Source organism: Tupaia chinensis, unplaced genomic scaffold (genome assembly GCF_000334495.1).
Source record: "Tupaia chinensis unplaced genomic scaffold, TupChi_1.0 Scaffold000437_1, whole genome shotgun sequence".
NCBI classification, from domain to species: domain Eukaryota; kingdom Metazoa; phylum Chordata; class Mammalia; order Scandentia; family Tupaiidae; genus Tupaia; species Tupaia belangeri.
This window is the reverse complement of record NW_006159942.1, coordinates 2277643-2299281: the sequence shown is the minus strand read 5'-3', so window position 1 is coordinate 2299281 and position 21639 is coordinate 2277643. Positions and strand designations below refer to the sequence as shown.

Below are 21639 nucleotides of genomic sequence, written 5' to 3'. Positions count from 1 at the left end.
CTTTTGGGATTTTGGGCATGCACACACACGCGCCCGGCGTGAGTTTTAAGCCACCGGTCTGGGACGCGAACGTCGGTCGACTACATGGGAGTCCAGCGACATAGCCATTACGCTAACTGCCGGTTTCCGGAAATTGACTTTTTTAACGTTATTAAGTAGCCCTCTATCTCTAGCATTACTTTTTGAAGTCTACTTTCTCTTAATTTAGTATAGTTGTGTTAAACTTATTTTGGTTAGTGTTTACATTTTATCCTTTTCCTAACATTTACTTTTTTTTTAAAGCACAATTTAACTTTATTTTAATTTGACCAGAGTGGGACAGAGAGAGAGAGAGAGAGAGAGAGAGAGCGCGAGCGCGAGCAAGCAAACAAGTTACCAGGAAGTCTGGTACTTGAACCGTGGTCGGCCACATGAGAGTCCAGCGTCCTTATCCACCATGCCACCTGCCAGCCGCCTAACATTTCCTTTGAATCAGTCTGTGTTTTTAAATTTAAGGTATTCTCATTTAAGCAACATGTATTTTAATCTACTAGGCTTTGAATTTTGTTGATATATTTAGTTGTTATAAATATTTTATTTAGACATATGAGTTTACTATCTTTGTGTTGATTTCTACTTTCTACCATACTTGTTTCATTCATTCATTCATCGATTCCCTTTCTATTATTATTTAATTTGCTAGAGCAACATGTGCTTGCTAGAGAGAGACAGACAAGAGACAGTGAGACAGAGGAAGTGAGAAAGCATCCCCCAATGTGAGTGAACATGCTGCAGTCCTTTTCCTTCCATTTTCCTCTTGGGATTCTGGGCACGCAGATGTGCCTGGTATGTTTCTCAAGCAGCTGGGCCCAGCAATTGGATGCTTCTGTCAGCCATGTGGGATCCAGCCTTTTTTAACCACTATATTACCTGACTGGCCTCCGTTGTGTTATATTTAGGTCCATTTTCCCCGCTGTTAAATTGCTGGTATTATATTCTTTACTGTTCAGTTTGTGGCTACCTTAGAGATTACAAGATGCATTCTTGATTTATTAAAATCTAGTATAAATTAGTATACACAGTGTATTATTATTTGCCAGACACTGTAGAAACTGTCAAACACTTAACTCTATCCCTATTCCCATTAGTAGAATACCATTAGCTATTGTGTGTGTGTTTTCAAAAAAATTATTTTATTTAACTATTTATTTACTTATTTTTCATTTGACCAGAGAGGAACAGTGTGAGTCAGAGAGAGAGAGAGAGAGAGAGAAAGTGAGAAAGCAAGCAAGCCATCAGGTCTGGGACTTGAACTGCCGTCGGCCATGTGGGAGTCCAGGTACCCTTAACCACCGTGCCACCTGCTGGCCCCTGTGCTTGTTTTTCAGAAGGGATTTTTAGTGTTTCATACAGTAAATATTCTTTTGTTACCTTTTTTGTAATTCTTTATTTCTTGATTCTTTATGGCATCTTATAGTTTTCATCTGGAATTTTTGTTTGTTTGTTTACGCAAAGAACATCCTTTGTATTCTCTTTAGTGTGGACCTACTGATTTAAATTAATTCTTTTTTTGTTTGAAATTTCACTATTTAATCTTTTAAAATGTATAACAGCTTTATTGATATATACTTATTCACATACCGTACAATTAACTAAAATGTGTAATTCAGTGGTTTTTTATAGTAGTATATTCACAGAGTTACACAGCTATCACTATAGTCAATTTTATCCCCTTCGCCAAAAAAAGTAGTCATTCCTTGTTTCGCCTCACCTCTTCTAATACAAGGCAACCACTAATTTACTATTTGTTTTTAAAGAAACAGGATCTTGACCTTTCCTCGAATTTGCGATTTTCTTTTCTTAGTAGGTGGGATTATAGGCTTATGCCACTGTATCTGGCTTACTGATTTACTTTTATATGTGTATAAAATTACATATTCTGAACATTTCATATAAATCTTAGCATAAAGTATATTGTGTTCTATGCCTGGTTTATTTTAGTTACATCATGTTTTCAAAGTTTATCTGTGTTGTAGTATGTGTCAGTACTTTATTCTTATTGTAAATACTATGTTTTGGATATATCACATTATTTTCTGGTCATCAGTTGATAGAAATCTAGGTTATTTTGCTGTTAAAAATAATGCTGCCATAGAATTTATGTGGAAGTTTTTGTATGAACTTATGTTTTTATTTCACTTCGGGTATTTGACCTATGAGTGAAATTATTGGGTCATTTGATAACTATATTTAACCTTTGAAGGAGCTAGGAATTACCAGAATCATTCCAAAAGGGCCTGTACTATTTTACATTTTTAACAGTATTATATAAGACTTCTTTATCCTTACATATACTTCTTATTTTCTGTCTTTTTGATTATAGCCATAATAGTGAGTGTAGGTGATATATAATTGTTTTTGGCTTTCATTTTTTCTGATAGTTAATGATATTGAGCTAATTTTTGTTTGCTTATTAGTCATTTACATATTGTTTTGAAGACATGTCTATTCAGATTCTTTCTTCATTTTATGTGGGCTATTTTTATTTTTACAATTGTAAGGGTTCTTTTTATTTTTTGGAAACAAGTACCCTAGGTGAGTGAACTGAAAATATTTGGAAACAAGTACCCTAGGTGAGTGAACTGAAAATATTTTTTTTCAGTCTTCAGGTTGTAGTTTCATTTTCTTGATGTTGTCCAGTTTAACGCAAAAGGATCTATTTAAGTGAAGTCCAGTTTTTCTCCCTGTTGCTTACTTAGCTGCTTATGCTTTTGCTGTCATGTCATAAAAAGGCTTTGCTTATTAACATAAGTTCATGAAGGTTTACTAGTATATTTTCTTCTAGTAGTTTTATAGTTTTAGCTCTTGGGTTGGTGATCAATTTGTATTTAATTTTTATGTACGGTATGAAAAAAGAGTCCAATTTCATTGTTTTGTAAGTGGATATCCAGGTGTCACAGGATCATTTACTCAAAAGATGACTTGTTTCCCATTAAATTGACTTGGTAATTTTGTTGAAAATCACTCAATTATAAATGTAATGAGTCATTTTATTTTTTTAACTGTCAGTTGTCTTCTGTTCATACGTGAGTCTCTCCTTATGCTAATATCAACATTACTGTGGTTCTGCAGAGTGTCTTCAAATTGGTGGAGTGGTAGTCTTCCACCATTATTTATTTATTTTTCAATTCGGTTTGGCAATTTTTAATCCCTTTAGTTTCTATATGAATATGGATTAAACTTGTCAGTTTAGCAGTGATAATCAGGATTTGGATAGATATTTTAATCTATAGGTTCATTTGGGAATTGTCATTTTAGTAATATTAAGTCTTATTCATGATCATGGTCCATTTATTTAGATTTTCATGAATTTTTTGGAACATTGTTTTATAATTTTCAGTACAAATTTTGTACTCATTGTTAAATTTATTCATACTTATTCTTTTTGATGCTTTTGTCAGATTTGTCTTCATAATTTCATTTTCACATTATTCATTGCTGTTTTATAGAAATGCAATTGAATTATGTGAATCAATCTTATATCCTATAATTTTGATGAACTAATATTCCTGAAATATTCCTTCAGCACCTTTTCCTGAGAAAGCATAATACCATGCTCAATTAAAGGAGAAATGCTTAAAGTACAGAGCATGTATAGGAAGGAGCTGAGAGGCAGTAAGTTGATAACACTGCAATAGGTTAATAACTCACAAATCTCCATACTATGATTTTTAAAATTTTTTTTGAGAGGTTTTTGTTACTGGGTGTGTGTTCCTGCCAGAAAGACAGAGAGAGACAGAAAGCAAGAAATCACCCCCCAGGGGGGATGGCCATGCCGCAGTCTCTTCTCCTCTTGGGATCTTGGGCACGCGCACACACGTTGCTGGCATGAGTTTAAGCCGCCGGGACCGGGACTCGAACCATGGTCAACTACTTGGGAGTTCAGTGACATAGCCATTACCCTAACTGCCTGGCCCACTTTGAATTTTTTTTTTTTTTTTTTTGAGAGGTTTTTGCTATAAGGGCGCGTGCGCTCGCCAGACAGAGACAGAAAGCGAGAAATCACTCCCCGGGGGATGGCCATGCCGCAGTCCCTTCTCCTCCATTCTTCTCTTGGGATCTTGGGCATGCACGCATATGCGCCCGGTGTGAGTTTTAAGCCACCGGGTCCAGGAGGCGAACCATGGTCGACTACATGGGAGTCCAGCGACATAGCCATTATGCTAACTGCTGGTCCCTGAATGTTTTTTAAAGGTTTTTGTGCACAAGTTTAGATGATTAGATGCAGTTTTGTATCTCTTAAACCGAATGAAATGAAAAAAACTGTTATTGTGTTTTTAAAAAGTTTCCAGAGTTACAAATATTGATTTGTGTAAATAAAACATTTTAATTTAAATATTTTAAATTATATGGAAATAGAAGAAACACAGTTGCTTAAAAATGTTTGTTTTTAGTGTCGTAACTTGCATTGCTTTCTCACTTATGCAAGATACTTATTTTTTAGACATCGAATTACTACTTTAGAATATTGGATTGTGACAATTATTATATTCCATCAAATTTAAGCTGTAGTCAATTAAAAGATGTATTACGATTTTATGTACCATTAAGAATATGACCAAATGATTACATCACTGGACTCCCATGTAGTTGATTGCCGTTCAAGTCCTTGACCTGGTGGTGGCTTGAAACTCACACTGGGTGCATGTGTGCGTGTCCCAAATCCCGGGAAGAGAATGGAGGAGAAAGGATTGTGGCATGACCATCCCCCTGGGGGTGATTTCTTGCTTTCTGTCTCTCTGGCAAGTGCACAGACTCTATAGTTAAAATCTCTCTTACATTAGAAAAAAGAAAAGAAAATAAGTGAAACAGCTCATGACAGTCTCTTTTCACTTAAAATTTTTATTTATACATGTTGACTTACTTTATAACTACTAGACTTTTGTTTTTGTTTTTGTAATTGCCAGTGGGTGCATGTGCTCATGAGAGAGAGAGAGAGAGAACCGAGAGAGAGAACCCAGTAGAGCGTGGTCATACTCCACTCTTCTTTCTCTGTTTATTTCATCAGGATTTGGGGCATTCATTTACACACACCTGATGCTTTTCAAGCTGCCAACCTGGAACTCAAACCATGGTTAGTCATAAGTAATTTGGCTTCCTATCTACAGTGCTTACTGAACTTTTATACATATCAGTGGTTTGCCCATAGGCACAGTTTTTTCTTTTTAAATCATCATAAAGTGTTTGCATACTTGAAAAGGAAAATATAAGTGGAAAATGTTCATGATATTCCTATTATTTTTTCATGTTGAGTTTTTTGTATCACTTTTTGTGTCTGTTTGCCAGTTTTCTTTGATGCTGTGAAGAGCCTTCTTTTTTGTTTTGTTTTTGAGAGGTTTTTGCTATAGGGTGTGTGCGCTTGCCCGAAAGAGAGAGACAGACAGACAGAAAGCAAGAAATCATGCCCCAGGGGCGATGGCCACGCCACAATCCCTTCTCCGTTCTCATCCTCCTCTTGAGATCTTGGGCATCCACACATGTGCGCCCGGTGTGAGTTTATGCCACTGGGTCTGGGACTCAAACTGTTGTCAACTACATAGAAGTCCAGTGATGTAGCCATTATGCCATCTGTTGGTCTCCGATGCTACGAAGAGCCTTTTGCTGTTGTCTTTCATAAGAGTAATATTTTAGGAAGGTCCCTAAGACTGTCTTAGATTTAGTAATTCTTTTGGAGCACCTATAAGAGTTAGTATGGAGTCATACTCAAAGATGTGATTTTTTTTTTTTTTTAAATAGTAAAAGGATACCACGCAAAATCAGCAAAGGGGCATGAAGCAAAATCTGTGGAAAACTAAGCACAAACTTACAGGGTCCTTTTCCAGAGTCACACAGGATTCCTCCAGGAACAAATTAGGTAACATACATGAAATGTCAGCCAGAGAAGTTTAGACTCCATTCTCCTCTCGGGATCTTGGGCACACACACACACACACACACACACACACACACACGCACCCGGCGTGAGTTTTAAGCCACCGGGTTCAGGACGCGAACCGCAGTTGACTATGTGGGAGTCCAGCGACATAGCCATTACGCTAACTGCTGGTTCCCAAGACTACCTTTAACAGTCAAATTTTGTCCAGAATCAGAAGAAAAAACAGATTTCTAAACATGTTGAAAAATACTCTAAACATGTAACTTGGTAATACTCAGCCTCTTTTCCCTTCTTTTCTTCAAACAATTTTACATGTGTAAAAGTGATGTTGTTCTTATAGAAGCACTAAAGCCTGTCCTTTGAGGTTCTCTTGTAGTACTTTTCCCCTTTCCCTTTTCTTGAGTTATGTTATAGAATAGGACTTGGAGGACAATTTGAAAATCACTTTTCTAGTGAAGATTCTTTGTTTTCTAGATGAGGAATTTGTGAACTATTGATGTTGTCAATTGTGCTTTTCTTTTGGTCTCAATATATAAAAATTTGTTCTGTGGATTTGGAACAGAAATATTCTAAACTAACACAGTAATTCTGAGACTTCAGTGGTTTGCAAGTCCAAATGTCTTCTCTGTTTTCATTCATATAGTCACTATTACTTTCGGTATTATCTTATACCTAGTTTAGTGTAATTTTCTATATTTGTTTTCTAAGTCTTTTATAACAAGGTACTATAAACTTGGTGGCATAAAACAAATTTATTCTCAAAGTTCTGGAATACAGAAGTCCAAAATAAAGGCATGGGTAAGGCCACATTTCCTTTAGAAGCTAGAGCCCCTAAAGTAAGTTTTCTTGCTTTTTCTAGCTCTGTTGGCAATAGACATTTCTTGGCCTATGGCTGCATAACTCCAGTCCCTACATTTGTCTTTACTTGGCCTTCTCCCCTGTCTTTTTTCTGTGTGTTTCTTATTAGGACATTTGTCATTAGATTTAGGGTCTACCTAGGTCATCTGTGGTGATGTCTCATCCTTAGACCCTTTACTTAATTACATATGCAAAGACCCTTTTTCCAAATAAGATCACATTCATAGATTCACACCTTTTAACTGCTCTTTCTGATCTGTGCTTTTTTTTTCCCTCTGTGATATATTAATTAGTAGATGGATTTTTTTCCTAATATTCCCTTTGATTTTTAGCTTTATATATTTTCACTCTTTTGCCTATTGCCTAGGCTTTACACTCCTGAAAGAAGGACCATGACTCCTCCTTTGTCTTTTCCACCATAGTCCCTGGCCCAAACAGGTAGGTTATTTATTTATTTGAGAGGTTTTTGCTATAGGGCACGTGCGTTCGCCAGAAAGACAGAGATACAGAAAGGGAGAAATCATCCCCTAGGGCTGATGGCCATGCCACAATCCCTTTTCCTCCTGGGATCTTGGGCACACACGCATATGCACCCTGTGTGAGTTTAAGCTACTGGGTCCGGGACTCCCATGATTGACTACATGGGAGTCCAGCGACATAGCCATCACACCAACTGCTGGTCCCATAAAGGTAGGTTATTAAATACATGTTATTGGCAGTGGGGTGGGGGAATGGATGTACAGGCAAACTTAATTAAGTCTTCATCTTTCTGGCTTAGTCTCTTGTTATCTTGTTACCAATACTCGGGCTTTTCTAACTTCTACAAACTTCCCTTGCATTTTCTGGTTCTCTGGGTATCTTTGCTTTTATTTTTCTTTGTGTCCTTTCTTTGCCTGGAAACATATACCTTGCTTAAAATTTAGCTTAAATGCCACAATTCTCCCACAAAGTACCTGGATAAAATTAGAATTATGAATATAGGTTTACCTGAAGGAAATTTTCTCTTTGTAGATAAGTTTTCTTATTCTGTATTTCTCATTCCCTCTTTGAATTCCCTTTTTAAGTTTGTACTCTTAACTGGATGCCTTTCTTAAGTCTGGTACATACTAGTTTGTCTTGAAGTGTCTAGGTTTACAAGTATTATTCTGGCATAATTACTAGTAATCTACCCTCTTTCCCCATAAACAGTTTTTGGCTTATGTAGTCACTCTATCCATAACTTTCATTGTCATGTATGTCTTATTTTCTCTTCTGGATTATTAGCTCTTGGAAGTATGAGAAGTATGAGGCTGTATTTCTACGTTATGGTATATATAGTACTTAATAATGAATGGAGAAACTCAATATTCAAGCTTTTGATAATGTACTATGCATTCTGTGTTTTGTCCATACTAACAGCTTATTTTTTCAAACTAGACTTGGCTTAGAATATCTTATTACTTGCTGGAGCCAGTCCCATAGCTCAGCACTTAAGGGAGACACATCCCACATAGCCAACCACAGTTTGAATTCCAGTCCTGGTGGCTTGACATACATGCTGGGCACTTCAGTGTATGTGCCCAAAATCCTGATGGGAACTAGAAATGGAGGAAAAAGGATTACAGTGTGACCATGCCTTACTGGGGGTTGCTTTCTCTTTCTTTCTCTGGAAAGGTAAGTCTCTGGCAATTAAAGAATTTCTAATTGTTTACTTCATGTTTCTCAGTTACACTAGCCTGGCAAAACTTGAGATCAATCTGGGTTTACATATTCTCTTTGCTCACTTCCCAGCTTCTAGTTATGCTAGGGGCAAAGTCATATCACCTTGCAAATTAGTGTTACTACAGAATCAGTCTTTACTTTCAACTGATCTTCAGACAATTCTAGCAGTTTTTCTTTGGTATTTAGTGCCTGCTCCTATATTTGAGTATTTTTTAAAAAAACTTTTATTAAAACTTGGTTGATTAGGTGACAGCGGTTCCATTGTATAGGTGATAAAATAAGTTCCCAGCAATAAACTGTGTTCTAAAATCCAGGTTAATTTGACTCCAAGTTCTTGCCTTTTTATTCTGCTCTGTAACCTGTCCACAGTTTTAATTTTCTTTCTGAGGTCTGAAGAGTATACTACCAAACCATAAACAACCATATACTTATTTAGAGATTCTTCCTTAAAAACAGGTTGAGTTTTGGGTTATTAATGCATGCAGGCATAGTGTTTATGTTTTTCAAGTAAAAACATTAATTTTTACTTGAAGCTTTAAGACTGCTATTATGCCTCCCCCAGGGGGTGATTTCTCACTTTCTGTCTCTCTCTCTCTCTGTCTCTCTGGCGAGCATACAGGCCCTATAGCAAAAGCCTCTCCCCCTGTCCGGACCCGCAGGACAGTGGAACAGGTTTCCTGAGGGGACGACAGTGTTACAACTCTTCAGGGTCTTCCGTTTATTGTGGGCCAGGGATCGTTTATTGTGGGCCAGGGATCGTGGTTATATACATATTGGTGGGCGGTGATTGGTTGTTAAAAGGTGGGTTATGATTGGTTGCTTTTGTGGACCAATCATGATGTACCGGATATGCAAATCTGAGGGATTCTAGTTGCCAATCAGAGTATGGTTTTGAAGGGGAGCCAGTTGTGGCCTTTGGCATTGTGTAATTGTTTGCTCTCTGAGAAACCAAAACTTAAGGGCTTCCTAAGATGGCTATAGTAAGAGACTCATGAAAATGGCCTCGGCAGACGCGCTGGTGTGCAGACTCCCACATTCCCCCCCACACACACACACAAAAATAAGACTGCTATTATGAGAATTGATAGTGGTTTAGTGTCTTCAAAGCCCTAGCTCTAAACATTGTCTGCGTCTTCTGAGAATACTCTCTACATTTTCTTAGGCTCTCAGCTTTTTATGTATTACTTATAATGACTTTTGAAGTAAGTTACAGGATGAAACGTAAATTTATAGGTGGTTAAAAATCAATTTCTTTTATGGATCAGCCTTTGGTAGGGTGGTCAAGATAGCTACATCTCATATGGCTGGCGACATGGTTCGGGTCCCAGGCCTGGTGGCTTGAAAAACATGCTGGGCACTTGTGTATATGTGCCCTAAATTCTGAAAGGAGAAATAGAGCAGAAAGAATCTAAGTGTGACCATCCCCCATGGGGGTCGTTTCTGATTTTCCGTCACTTTTGCTCTCGCTGTTGAGCACACATTCCTTCTAGCACCCCTCCCCCCCCCAAAAAAAGTGCCTCTTTGAAAATTGCGTATTGTTGACAAATTTTACTGCTAGAGTAACAGTAAACTCTAAGATAACACAACTCCTGTAATACTTTTGGGCAGTACATTTTATTATTGGGATTAAAGGAAATTCAAATTGAAAGAGCAGGTTCTTAAGTAATAGTAATGAAAACCCTGTTTCTTGTGCAGTTTGCTTGTGATGTAAGTAGTGCTGACTTAGCAATTGTAGTCTCTCTCCACCACCACCCCCCCCTTTTTTTTTTTTAAATTCACTGAGCTTTTGAGTGTCCTATCTAAGAGCCAGGTTTCTTTCTGTGAAATGTTCAGATTTAACTGATAATGTGTTTCACATGATGGAGTTGGGAAGATTACTTTCAAAGCTGGGAGATTTCTTCTTGTCTGTTTTGCCACAAACTAGCCATATGATAAGGGCAAATCACTTCACTGTCTCTGTAAAATGGTTAGTTTGGATCTCCTTTAAGTTTTCTTCCTGATCTAATGTTTTATGCTTCCCTTCTAAAAAATTATATTATGCCTTGGGAACCAGCAGTTAGCGTAATGGCTATGTCGCTGGACTCCCACGTAGTCGACCGCGGTTCGTGTCCCGGACCCGGTGGCTTAAAACTCACGCCGGGCGCGTGTGCGTGCGTGCCCAAGATCCCGAGAGGAGAATGGAGGAGAAGGGATTGCGGCGTGACCATCCCCCCTGGGGGGTGATTTCTCGCTTTCTGTCTCTATGTCTCTCTCTGTCTATCTGGCGAGCGCACGCGCCCTACAGTGAAAATCTCTCCAAAAAAAAAAAAAATTATATTATGCCTTGATGCATAAATTGAGTTCAGTTAAAAAGAACCTTTATTTTTTAAAAATAATTATTTATATAATTTTATTTGTTACTATTTTCTAATTTGACCAGAGAGAGAAAGTGAGCAATCTAGCCATCAGGTTCAGTACTCAAACTGTAGTGAGCCACATGGGAGTTTAGCACCTTACACACACCATGCCACATGGTGGCCCCAAAAGAACCTTTATTTATGCTGGCTGTTGAAATCAAGATACAGCCTTATTTGAAATTATAAAGTAGTGATTGAGAATAGGTGGTAAACCACATTTTAGAAAGAACAGTTTGTTGGGTTAGCCAGTGGTGTGGTGGTTAAGTAGCTGGATCGTACACGTCTGTGTGGTTAAGTCTCTCCTGGTGGCTGATAAAACACTCCAAGTTTCTGCATTCTTACCTGAAATCCCATGAGGAGATTGAAGAAGGGGTTGTGGCATGGCCATCCCCTCTGATGGAGGCTTTCTCACTTTCCCTTACTCTTTCTCTTTGTGAGAGCATACATCCTGTAGCAGATTTTAAAAAGAAAGAAATTTCATGAAACTTCAAATTGCTCTTTAATAGCTATCATGATTCTATAGAATGAAAGTTGAAATTTAGTGTCAATGTATAAAAATATTTTAGTAGATGCTTTTCTTTCACTTCTTATTCACTGTTATTTTCACTATTATTGATTACATGTACGTTGTAGAAATGTCAATTTTTAGAAATTAACTTTGAGTCTAAATTTTTTTCACTTTTTTTTTTTTTTAATTAAGATTTTTACCATTGGGCACTGTGCCCTCTGCAGAAGGAGACAGAGAGAATGAGAGAAGGAAAGTGAGAAGTCATCCCCTAGGGAAGATGGCCACACTGCAGTCCCTTCTCCATTCTCTCAGGATTTTGGGCATGAATGTGCATATGCCTGGCATGATTTTTAGGCTGTCAGGTCTGGGATTCGAACCATAGTTGGCTATGTGGGAGTTTAGTACCTAAACTGCCATGCCACATGCTGACCACAGAATATTTTTTAGCTTTATAGAAAACTGTAGACCTGTAGTCGACTTTATTGGACTTCTAACTTTTGCTTTCAATAGCACTCTTCAGTGTATTGTCACGTAGCACTTGAAATATGGCTAGCATAACTGAAAACCTGAATTAAAATGAAAATTTTTCTGTTTAGATTTCAATAGCCACATGTAGCTAGTGACTGGAAAGTGCTTTTCTAAGAAATGTTAAGCACTGTGCCAGAGGATAATTAGAAGACTTTTGTTTTAGTTCTTTGTGTCATTTATAATTACTGCTTTTTCCTCATTTTGGATTTCTTTCCTTTCTAGTCTTACTTGTACTTCTATCTTTTGGTGCAAATGTAGAAGTACATGGTAAATCTTGGCTTAGCTTGGAATAGTGTTTTCAGCCTCTGAAAATCTTAGGCTTCACGACCCAGCTTAAATGTCTCTTTTGCAAAACCTTCCTTTATCCTCTGGACTGTGACTAGTGGCACTGTCTTTTTATTATATATATGGCTCAGGGTAAGTCTTAACTTTTTGATTCTTCATCTGTTACATAGAAAAACAGTTTGTGTATTTTCACTGAGTTGTGTATTTTCACAGTACTTGGAGTCAGTGCTTTAAGAGTGCTTTATCTTTTTTTTCTTTATACATGATAGAGAGCATGCAGGAGTGAGAGAAGCACCCTCCTCAGGGTCTGGTCATGCTTCATTCCCCTCCTTTGGTCTGCTGGATCTTGGTCACATGATATGCTGTGCCTGGTGGTTTCAGGCTGACCAAGCCAGGTAGTGGTCATTTTGCGGAGTCTATCTTCTCTTAAACAGTGCATTACTGCTGTGCCACGGAGCTAGCTCAAGAATAACCTTTGATGGGACCAGCAGTTCACGTAATGGCTCTGTCGCTGGGCTCCCATGAAACCGACTGCAGTTAAGAGTTCCGGACCCGGCGGCTTAAACTCACGCTGGGCGCATGCGTGTGCGTGTCCAAGATCCTGAAGAGGAGAATGGAGGAGAAGGGATTGCGGCGTGGCCATCCCCCCTGGGGGGTGATGTCTCACTTTCTGTCTCTTTCTGTCTTTCTGGCGAGCGCATGCACCCTATAGCAAAAAAAATCTCAAAAAAAAAAAAAAAAGAATAACCTTTGAAATGGAAAATTTTAATTTTGATGAAGTCTAGTGATTGTACTTTTAGATTCATATCTAAGAGACATTTGCCTAACTCAAAGTGATGGCTATTTGTATTTCCATATGTATTTTAAAATACGTATTCCATTCCATTTTTGTTACTAGGCTGGTGTTTATTATGTTGAACCTGTCAACAGAAGAACCAAACTATTGAAAGAGATTTATTCCAAGTCAGTTTGAGTGACTGTGGTCCAGAAATACAAACCAAGCAGCCTTGACAGAGTGCTCAGAGAAGGTTGAGTGATAACATGCCTTTTGTATATTTCAAGAAAGCAGAAATCATAAATCAGTCCACAGAGGTTATACATTGGCTTGGCCCAGAAAGTGGAACATCTTGAAGCCAGGAAGGGGAGTGAGTGTAGGGCTTACAGGTAGACACAGAATCTTTAGTTTGTTATTGGTCAAAGGAACAAGACTTTATTAAAATTTAGGTCAGCAGAGAGGTATTTTAAGCTTAACCTTAGCATAGATAAAGGAGTTTACTAATCATCATATGCTATACCAGAGTCAGGATGAGAAGTAAGGACAATTACTAAGGCAAAGTGACTTATTTAGTAAGATTGGTGGATATAGGCATGGCTTTCTCCAGGTCCTTTAGGAAATAATTTTCAGAACAAAGATGACCAGTGTATCAATTTAGAGAGAATTAATTGTTTAAGCATATGGAGTTTTCTGACCCAAGAACAAAGTATGTCTCTCTGTTTATTTAGGTTTCTTTAGTTTCTCTGAGTATATTTTATCATTTTAATTGTATAGTACCTTTTCACACCTTTGATCAGATTTATTACTATTTCATTTTTTAAAAAAAGTTATTAAACAATACTGTTAAAATTTTATTTTCCAGTTTTTTTGCTGCTGGTACATAGAAATACAGTTGGTTCTGTGTAAGGATTACTCTTATCCTTGCTAAACACTGTTCTCATTGTTGCTTTTTTGTGGATCCCATCAGATTTTCTACAAAGATATTTCTGTAAATGAAAACCTTTCTTCTATTCCATTCTGATTTGAATGCCTTTTCTTTTTCTTGCTTGACTGTACTGTCTAGAACCTTCAGTATAGTTTGGATGTAACTCAAAAAGATTGCTTGATTTTGGTTGATTTCTCTCTCCCTATGCTATTGACTTGAAATTCTCTCCAGGTGGTAAACTAGAGTTAATCATTGGGCTCATGTGTCTGGTTACTTGCAGGCATCAGTACTTTGTTGCCTATTGAGTATAGTCTTGAAATGGTTGTTTCAGGCAGGAGTGTAAATCCTATTATTTCTTCTGGTCTGAAAACAGAAATTTCTATTTTGTTTTAAATCCTTCCCCAGTCAGGCTTTTATGTCCTCCTCACTCTACTAAAACATTTTCTAAATTCAGTGGGTTACTTATCAATCCTCTTTTTGACCTATTAGTAGTATTTGGAATATGATCACTCACTCAGGTTCTTTACTCACTTATGTGTGCAGGATACCTTCTTGCTTTTCTTTCTTTTTCCTTGTTGAATTCTGCTTAATTTCCAAATCTTTTAATGTTTCGACACACCACAGAATACACCACAGGTGCTTGCTCTTAAGGATACTAGTATATTAATATTAGGTTCCACACTAGTAATACTTTATAGATGATTTGACTTCTGTACCTTTTATATGTTGATTAATCTAAATTTATACCTCCAGTTTTTCTGCTTTCTCCAAATAGGCATCCTTTTTTTTTTTTTTTATGTCCAACTGCTTATTTAACATATCCAATTGGTTGTCAAACAAGTATCTCAAACTTATTAACAAGTCTAAAACTGAACTTCCTAAATTCTCTCTACTTTGAACTCTAAAACACATTCCACTTGCTAGTTCAGTTTTGGTAAATGACAACTCCATCATTCTGTTTGTTCAGACCCAAAACCTTGGCTCCTTTTTTTCCGCCCCCACACCCCAGTCTTCATTTCATCAGTAAATTTTGTTCACTCTGCTGCCTTAGTCTGTTACTGCATTGTTAACAGTGATACGTGAGACCTGCTGATTTACAAAGTTTATCAGCTCTCAATTGGCAACCAGAAAGTTCAAAGGCTGGCATCAGGCTGTCCTACAACAGGGCTGACAGAAGCACAGGGAATGGCAGGTGTGCACAGAGAGACAGCTGCAGGCAGCTCTTCTCTTTCACTGCAACACACGAGAACCAGCTCTTTTCTTATAAAACTAGAATTCACTTGGTGTTTGCCAAACATCTTAATCTAGTCATGAGAGTGTTGCCTCCATGATGCAGTTACCGTGATCCAGTCACCACCCACTATGCATCACCACCTTCCAACATCAGATTCCAAAACATGAAACGTTGAAGGACAAATCGTCATCCAAACAATAACATCTTTCAAAACAGAGTAGATTAAAAATACGACTTGTATTTTATTAATACTACCAACTCAGTTACCCTGCTCCAAACCCCGTTCTGTCTTCTACGTTAACATAGTAGATTCCTAACTGATATTTTTGGTTGTAATCTTTGCTTTGCTGTCTTTTATTCTTAACAGAGCAGAGCTATCCTTTTACAAGGTAATTTAGACTATGTGGTGTTTGTGCTAAAAATTGTTTAGTGGCTTCTCATCTTATTTGTTAAAGCTAGCTTTCATGATGACTTGCCACCTGAGTGGCCCATATCCCACTGTTTTTCATACTTACTCCACTCTAGTGTCACTGAAAAATTCTTTCCCCTTCCTCACTTTTTAAATGTCTCTGCTCCACTCTTACCTTTTTTTTTTTTGGAGAGGTTTTTGCCATAGGATGTGTGCACTCGCCAGAAAGAGAGACAGAAAGCGAGAAATCTTCCCCCCCGGGGGATGGCTATGTCACAGTCCCTTCTCTGTTTGCCTCCCAGGATCTTGGGCACACATGCACATGCGCCTGGTGTGAGTTTAAACCATCAGGTTTGGGATTGGAACTGCATTTGACTACATGAGAGTCCCGCGACATAGACATTACGCCAACTGCTGGTTCTTCCACTCTCATCTTTAAAAGATCTTTTTAAATTAAAAAAGATAGAGTGCTCTATGCATTCTAAAAAGTTACTGTCCTTAATCTTGCTTTGCTTTCTTCGCAGTTTTTACTATTTATTTTTACTTTTTAAATTTTGTTTCTCCATTAGAAAATGAACTCAATAGGTACAGAAACCTCTGTTTAGTAATATTTCCAGCACCTACAACATTCCCTGGCATATAATACGCACACGGTCTGTACTGATAAATGAATGAACAAGAAAATGTTTGCTTCTCTTAACCAGTTTTTGTTATGTGACCTAGGTTTTTCTTCAGAGCAATATTAACTCTGCTAAAATGGAAACGAGAACAAACATTAAATTTGTGGTCATGTTTGGGAGGAAGAATGGTGAAATCATTAGTGCCTTATGAGAAGTTTATGGGAAAGTGCCTTCTCCTTCTAAAATCAGCAGCTTACAAGTGAATATCTCATTTTAAGAAGGAGCGAGATGATGTTGAATATAATGCCCATGTTGCCAGACCATCCACATCATTTTGTGAGGAAAATAATCTTTTTTGTGTCCTACTAGAAAAAAGACTAACAATTAATATCAGAAGCAATAGCCATCCCCATAGACATTTCACTTGGTTTAATGTATACAATTCTGACTGAAAAATTAAAGTTGAGGAAACTTTTCAGCTTGATGAGTACCAAAAACTTTCATGTTCAGAGGAGCTTCAGAAAATAGCAGAGCTTTCAATGGAAGTTTGAAATAAGTGGGATCAAGATCCTAAATAAATTTCCTTAAAGAATTATAACAGGTAGTGACACATGACTTTACAAGTATGATCCTGAACACAAAGCGCAACCAAAGCAATGACTACCAAAAGGTGAAAGTGGTCCAGTCAAAGCAAAAGCATACCAATGAGGACCAAAGGTCACCGCAGCCTTTTGTTTGTGTGTCGTGTGTGTGTGTGTGTGTGTGTGTGTGTGTGTGTGTGTGTGTGTGTCCGTCCGTCCACGTGTACACATGGGTGTGTGTGTGTGTGATGTTCTAGATATTTTGCTTGTTGGCTTTTTGGAGGGCCAAAGAATGGTAACATATTCTTATTATGAGAGTGTTACTAAGTTAACTTTTCAGCTTTAGCAGAAAGTGCCTCAGAAGGCTTTACCTGACTCTCTTTCTACACCACGTCAATTCCACCTGCTCACTCCTCTCATCAAATAAGGGCAGTTTTTGCTAGTTTCGGTGTTAGATCATTAGGCATTCGCCTTCAGTCCTGATTTGAGTTCTGACTTCTTTTTGTCTCTTGTTCTTTAAAAAAAAAAAAAAAGGGAAGAAAGAACAGAAAATTAAAGGATGCCCATTTTTCTTCAATTAATGTTAAAAAAAAAAAGACTGTATCGACAGGGTTAAATTCCTAGGATCCTCAGTTCTTCAGGGATGAATTAAACGGCTAGTTAATCAAGATAGTTAAATATCTTGAACTTTGATGGAGCTTATGTTGAGAAATAAAGTTTTTATTTTTAGTTTTTCTCTTTTAATTCCATTCTCCACAAACTTTTTGAAGTTCCTTCAATATAGAACCTTGTATGATTCCAGTTACCATTTGTAGTTAAGATGATGACAGGAAGTTAGAAATTTTTTCATAGTCTTACATTGTTTGCAGTTTTTAAATAGTTTTCACATAAATTATTTAATTCACTTGACACTATTCTTCTGTGATTATGTTTTGAGTATTATTTTGGGATTTTTTTTTTTGAAAATCCTGTTTTGTTACATTTTTGAGGTTGATATAATTTAAACATCTGTTTAAAATAATTAGATTAATTGTTGAATATGTTTGCTGGTGATAAATTTGATTTAAATCCAGAATGTTGAAGAATTCTGAAATTGATGAGGATGCTGTTATATTGCTAAATTTTTGAAAATATATGCTTAAGTAGTTGCCTCAAAAAAAATATTGTAAATTCGAAGGTACTTCCTATAGGCTACATATCTTTTAAATCTTTGGAGATGTTGATTATAATTGGACATAGACTAAACTGAATGTTTAACTAGAAACATTTATAGAATATTTGCACCTGCCATTTTGTAGACCTAATATTTGAAAGATCATGGGGCTTGTTGGAAGTAAGGGGAGGAGAGAAAGGGAGTTGTTGCTACTTTATTCCTACTTCCATTTTAAACATTTTCTTTAGTATGATTTCTGGTACTGACATCAAGTTTTAGTCACTGTGAATCATCAGTCCTTCTCTGGTATCTTTCTCTCAGATGTTAAAGTTTGCCCTCTTTTTTTTTTTATTTCTATTCCAAAAATGGTTTATGAAAATAACATTGTGTGGGCCAACCAGGTGGCATGGAGATTAAGGCAGCTGGATCTCATATGGCTGGTGTGTGGTTCGAGTCCTGGACTTGGAGGCTTGAAAATCATGCTGGGTTCATTGTGTGTGCATGCTCAAAATCCTGAGAGAAGGAATTGTGGCATGGACATTGGGGTGATTGCTCACTTTCTTTTTCTATCCAATGAGTGGACACATCTTGTAACAAAACTTAAAAAATTTAGTGTTGTGTAAATTTCTTGTTGTTCAGAGCTGTCCAAGTGTATAAACACACTTTCCTTTATTATGGTTTTAAGTGCTATCCTTCTGTATTTTTGTATTCATTTTAAAATACTAACTAGATATGACTTTGTCTTGAAAGTATTACTTATGTAATTCTCATTTGCATGTACTTATTTAGGCTTACTTATTTTTTTCTTATTTATTTATATATTTCTCATGGTGGAGGGCTCCTCAGCGGAAACTTTCACATTAGCTAGCTCAGATAATGGACATGCTCATGCATGCCTGGGAACATAAAAGGAGATCTTGGGAAAGGAACCTAGGACCTCGCATGTGGCTTCAGTCATGTGACTGTTATACCACCGTCTTGGTTTACTTTTTTAAAAAATATATTTAAATTTCTTTAATACATTCAACCACATATGTCACTTAGCTTGCAAAGTGAATATTTCAGCATCTGTACATTTCTCACTAATCCAGGTGGGAATACTATACATATCACAACAGACAGTAACCCATCTCTCTGTTCACTTCTTAGTTTGAGTATTTGTTTATTTTGTTAGACAATATATGTGAGTGGTAAACTGTCCACAAACTTGATACATACTCTGATATACTTGTCAGTGTGCAGCATCTTGCTTGACAATACTATTCATAAACTTTAGTCTTATTTTCCTCAAAATAATATAAATTTTGCCATTGCTTTCAGGAAGGAATATATTATTTCACTTTAACTTTTGATTATGAAGTTTTCCTTCACAATAGAATGAAAAATAAAAGATATTATGTCTACATTAATATTTCTTTATGAATATTTTCTGGCAGTTGATCTGTCTTCAGTTATTATTACTGTTTGTTAGAGATAGTGTATACTAACTGGAGACAGACATAAAAGAAGAGGGAGAAAGCACCCTATGATGGGGCCTGATCACACTACAATCCCTTCTCCATTTCTCCATCATTTAGAGATCTGGGGCATTGTATTACACATTCACCTGGCATGTTTCTCAAGCTTCCAGATCCAGGACTCAGTCTGTGTGATCAGCCATGTGAGATCTGGCCCCTTTACCCAGTGAGCCATCAGTCCACTGTTAAATTTTTAAATTATTTTTCTTAGACTTTTGACATAGGGAGCAGCCAAAAAATACACACTTGATACTATATTTGGTTTGGAAGATACCTAAATGTGTAAATTATTTATGGCAGTATAAAAAATTACCCTGATGGGAACCAGCAGTTAGCGTAATGGCTATGTCGCTGGACTCCCACGTAGTCGACTGCGGTTCGAGTCCTGGACCTGGTGGCTTAAAAAACTCACGCCGGGCTCGTGTGCGTGCGTGCTCAAGATCCCGAGAGGAGAATGGAGGAGAAGGGATTGCAGCGTGACCATACCCCCGGGGAGTGATTTCTCACTTTCTGTCTCTATGTCTCTCTCTGTCTGGCAAGCGCACGAGCCCTATAGTGAAAAAAAACCTCTCCAAAAAAAAAAAAAAAGTTACCCTGAAACTTAGTGTCTTTGAAATGACATCTCTTTATTAGCTTTTTAGTTTCTGTGGGTCAGGAATCCAGGCATGGCTCAGCTGGGTCTTCTGCTTCAGCATTTTACAAGGCTGCAGTGAAAGCGGCAGCCAGGGCTGGGTTCGCATGTAAATTTAGGTGTGACAGGGAAAACACCTGTTCTTGAGCCAATTCTCGTTCCCAGTCTAGTGATTTTTCACTGCAACATTTATTGGCAGGTATTTGATTTGATAGTTACTGTTGGATCTCACATCCAGCCCAGAGAACATCTAGTTCTTTTTAGTCTTCTTTGTTATTAGATCATAAATGTGTCTGTGTGCATATTGGTATTTTTAGTATTTTTTGTTATTAGATCATAAATGTGTCTGTGTCTGTCTATGTGCATATTGGTATATACACCTTTGGTGGTGGGAGAGAAAATAAGAGGGGAGGGAGAGAGATCATATATTAGCTTAATTTTTTCCAGTTTAAGAACTATAGTTTTGTTTTGTTTTTTTCTCCACAGGTGCCTTAGCTGGACCAATTATTGTGGAACCACATGTTACAGCAGTATGGGGAAAGAATGTTTCCTTGAAGTGTTTAATTGAAGTAAATGAAACCATAACACAAATTTCATGGGAGAAGGTACATGGCAAAAGTTCGCAGACTGTTGCAGTTCATCATCCTCAATATGGATTCTCTGTCCAAGGAGAATATCAGGGAAGAGTCTTGTTTAAGAACTATTCACTTAATGATGCAACAATTACTCTACATAATATAGGATTCTCAGATTCTGGAAAATACATTTGCAAAGCTGTTACATTCCCACTTGGAAATGCCCAGTCCTCTACAGTTGTAACTGTATTAGGTAGGTATGCTTGCATTGTATATTTTGGTGGTAGTGGTGAGGATTATAATAAAAATATTTTCAATTATTTAAAATAGTTAAATATAAGTTTAAAGTAAAGGAACTTAAATATGACTTTCTTTCTCAAAATTGTATGATTCTAGGTTCTCAATTTAAGTCTTGTCTATTTCTACTTATTTATATGCTGTGTAGTTTTAGCTATTTTACTTTTTTCATGATAGTTTTTATTTTAATAAATGCTAAATTTCTATGACATGTATTTGTATTTTCATTTCTCCTTATATTTCTAAACTTTAGTAAAAATGTCATATTTACTTAACTTTTTCCATTTTTTTTAATGATCAAATTTGTCTTCTTGGAGCCATTGACACTTCATTTTGCAATTTCATTCCTTTTGTACATTTGTATAGCTATTTGGGTCTTGTTCATAATAAATGATAGTCCACTTTTTCTTACCTGATACCCTTTTAAAAACTTATGATGAAATTTTGAATAAGTCATTTGCAATGAAAGTTGAATCAATTTGGAAGTGCTTATCAGTATTTAGATAATAATAGCGTAAGGATTAATAAATACCAACTTGTGGTTGACCTGGAGATACGTTACTCAAATCCTACTCCAAAAAGATACTACTCAGGTACTAGGAGTATGGTTCACAATTTGAGTTGAGGTCATGTTTTTCTTGTGGGTAGATCTAGGCTAGTGACTGAGGGAAGCTCTTCTTGAGGCCAGTGATTGAACAAGATAGTGGTATGAGTGTCTAGCCATTTCTGCCC

General features: G+C 37.0%; 1 protein-coding gene across 1 annotated transcript in view; it reads left to right on the top strand.

Annotated features, from left to right (window-relative positions):
* NECTIN3 (nectin cell adhesion molecule 3) overlaps window positions 1-21639 on the top strand; it is a 148548-nt gene that overhangs the window by 22895 nt on the left and 104014 nt on the right. The window contains exon 2 of the mRNA XM_006155149.2: window positions 20522-20863. Within this exon, the coding sequence (XP_006155211.1) occupies window positions 20522-20863 (342 nt within the window). The remainder of the gene's footprint in view (window positions 1-20521; window positions 20864-21639) is intronic.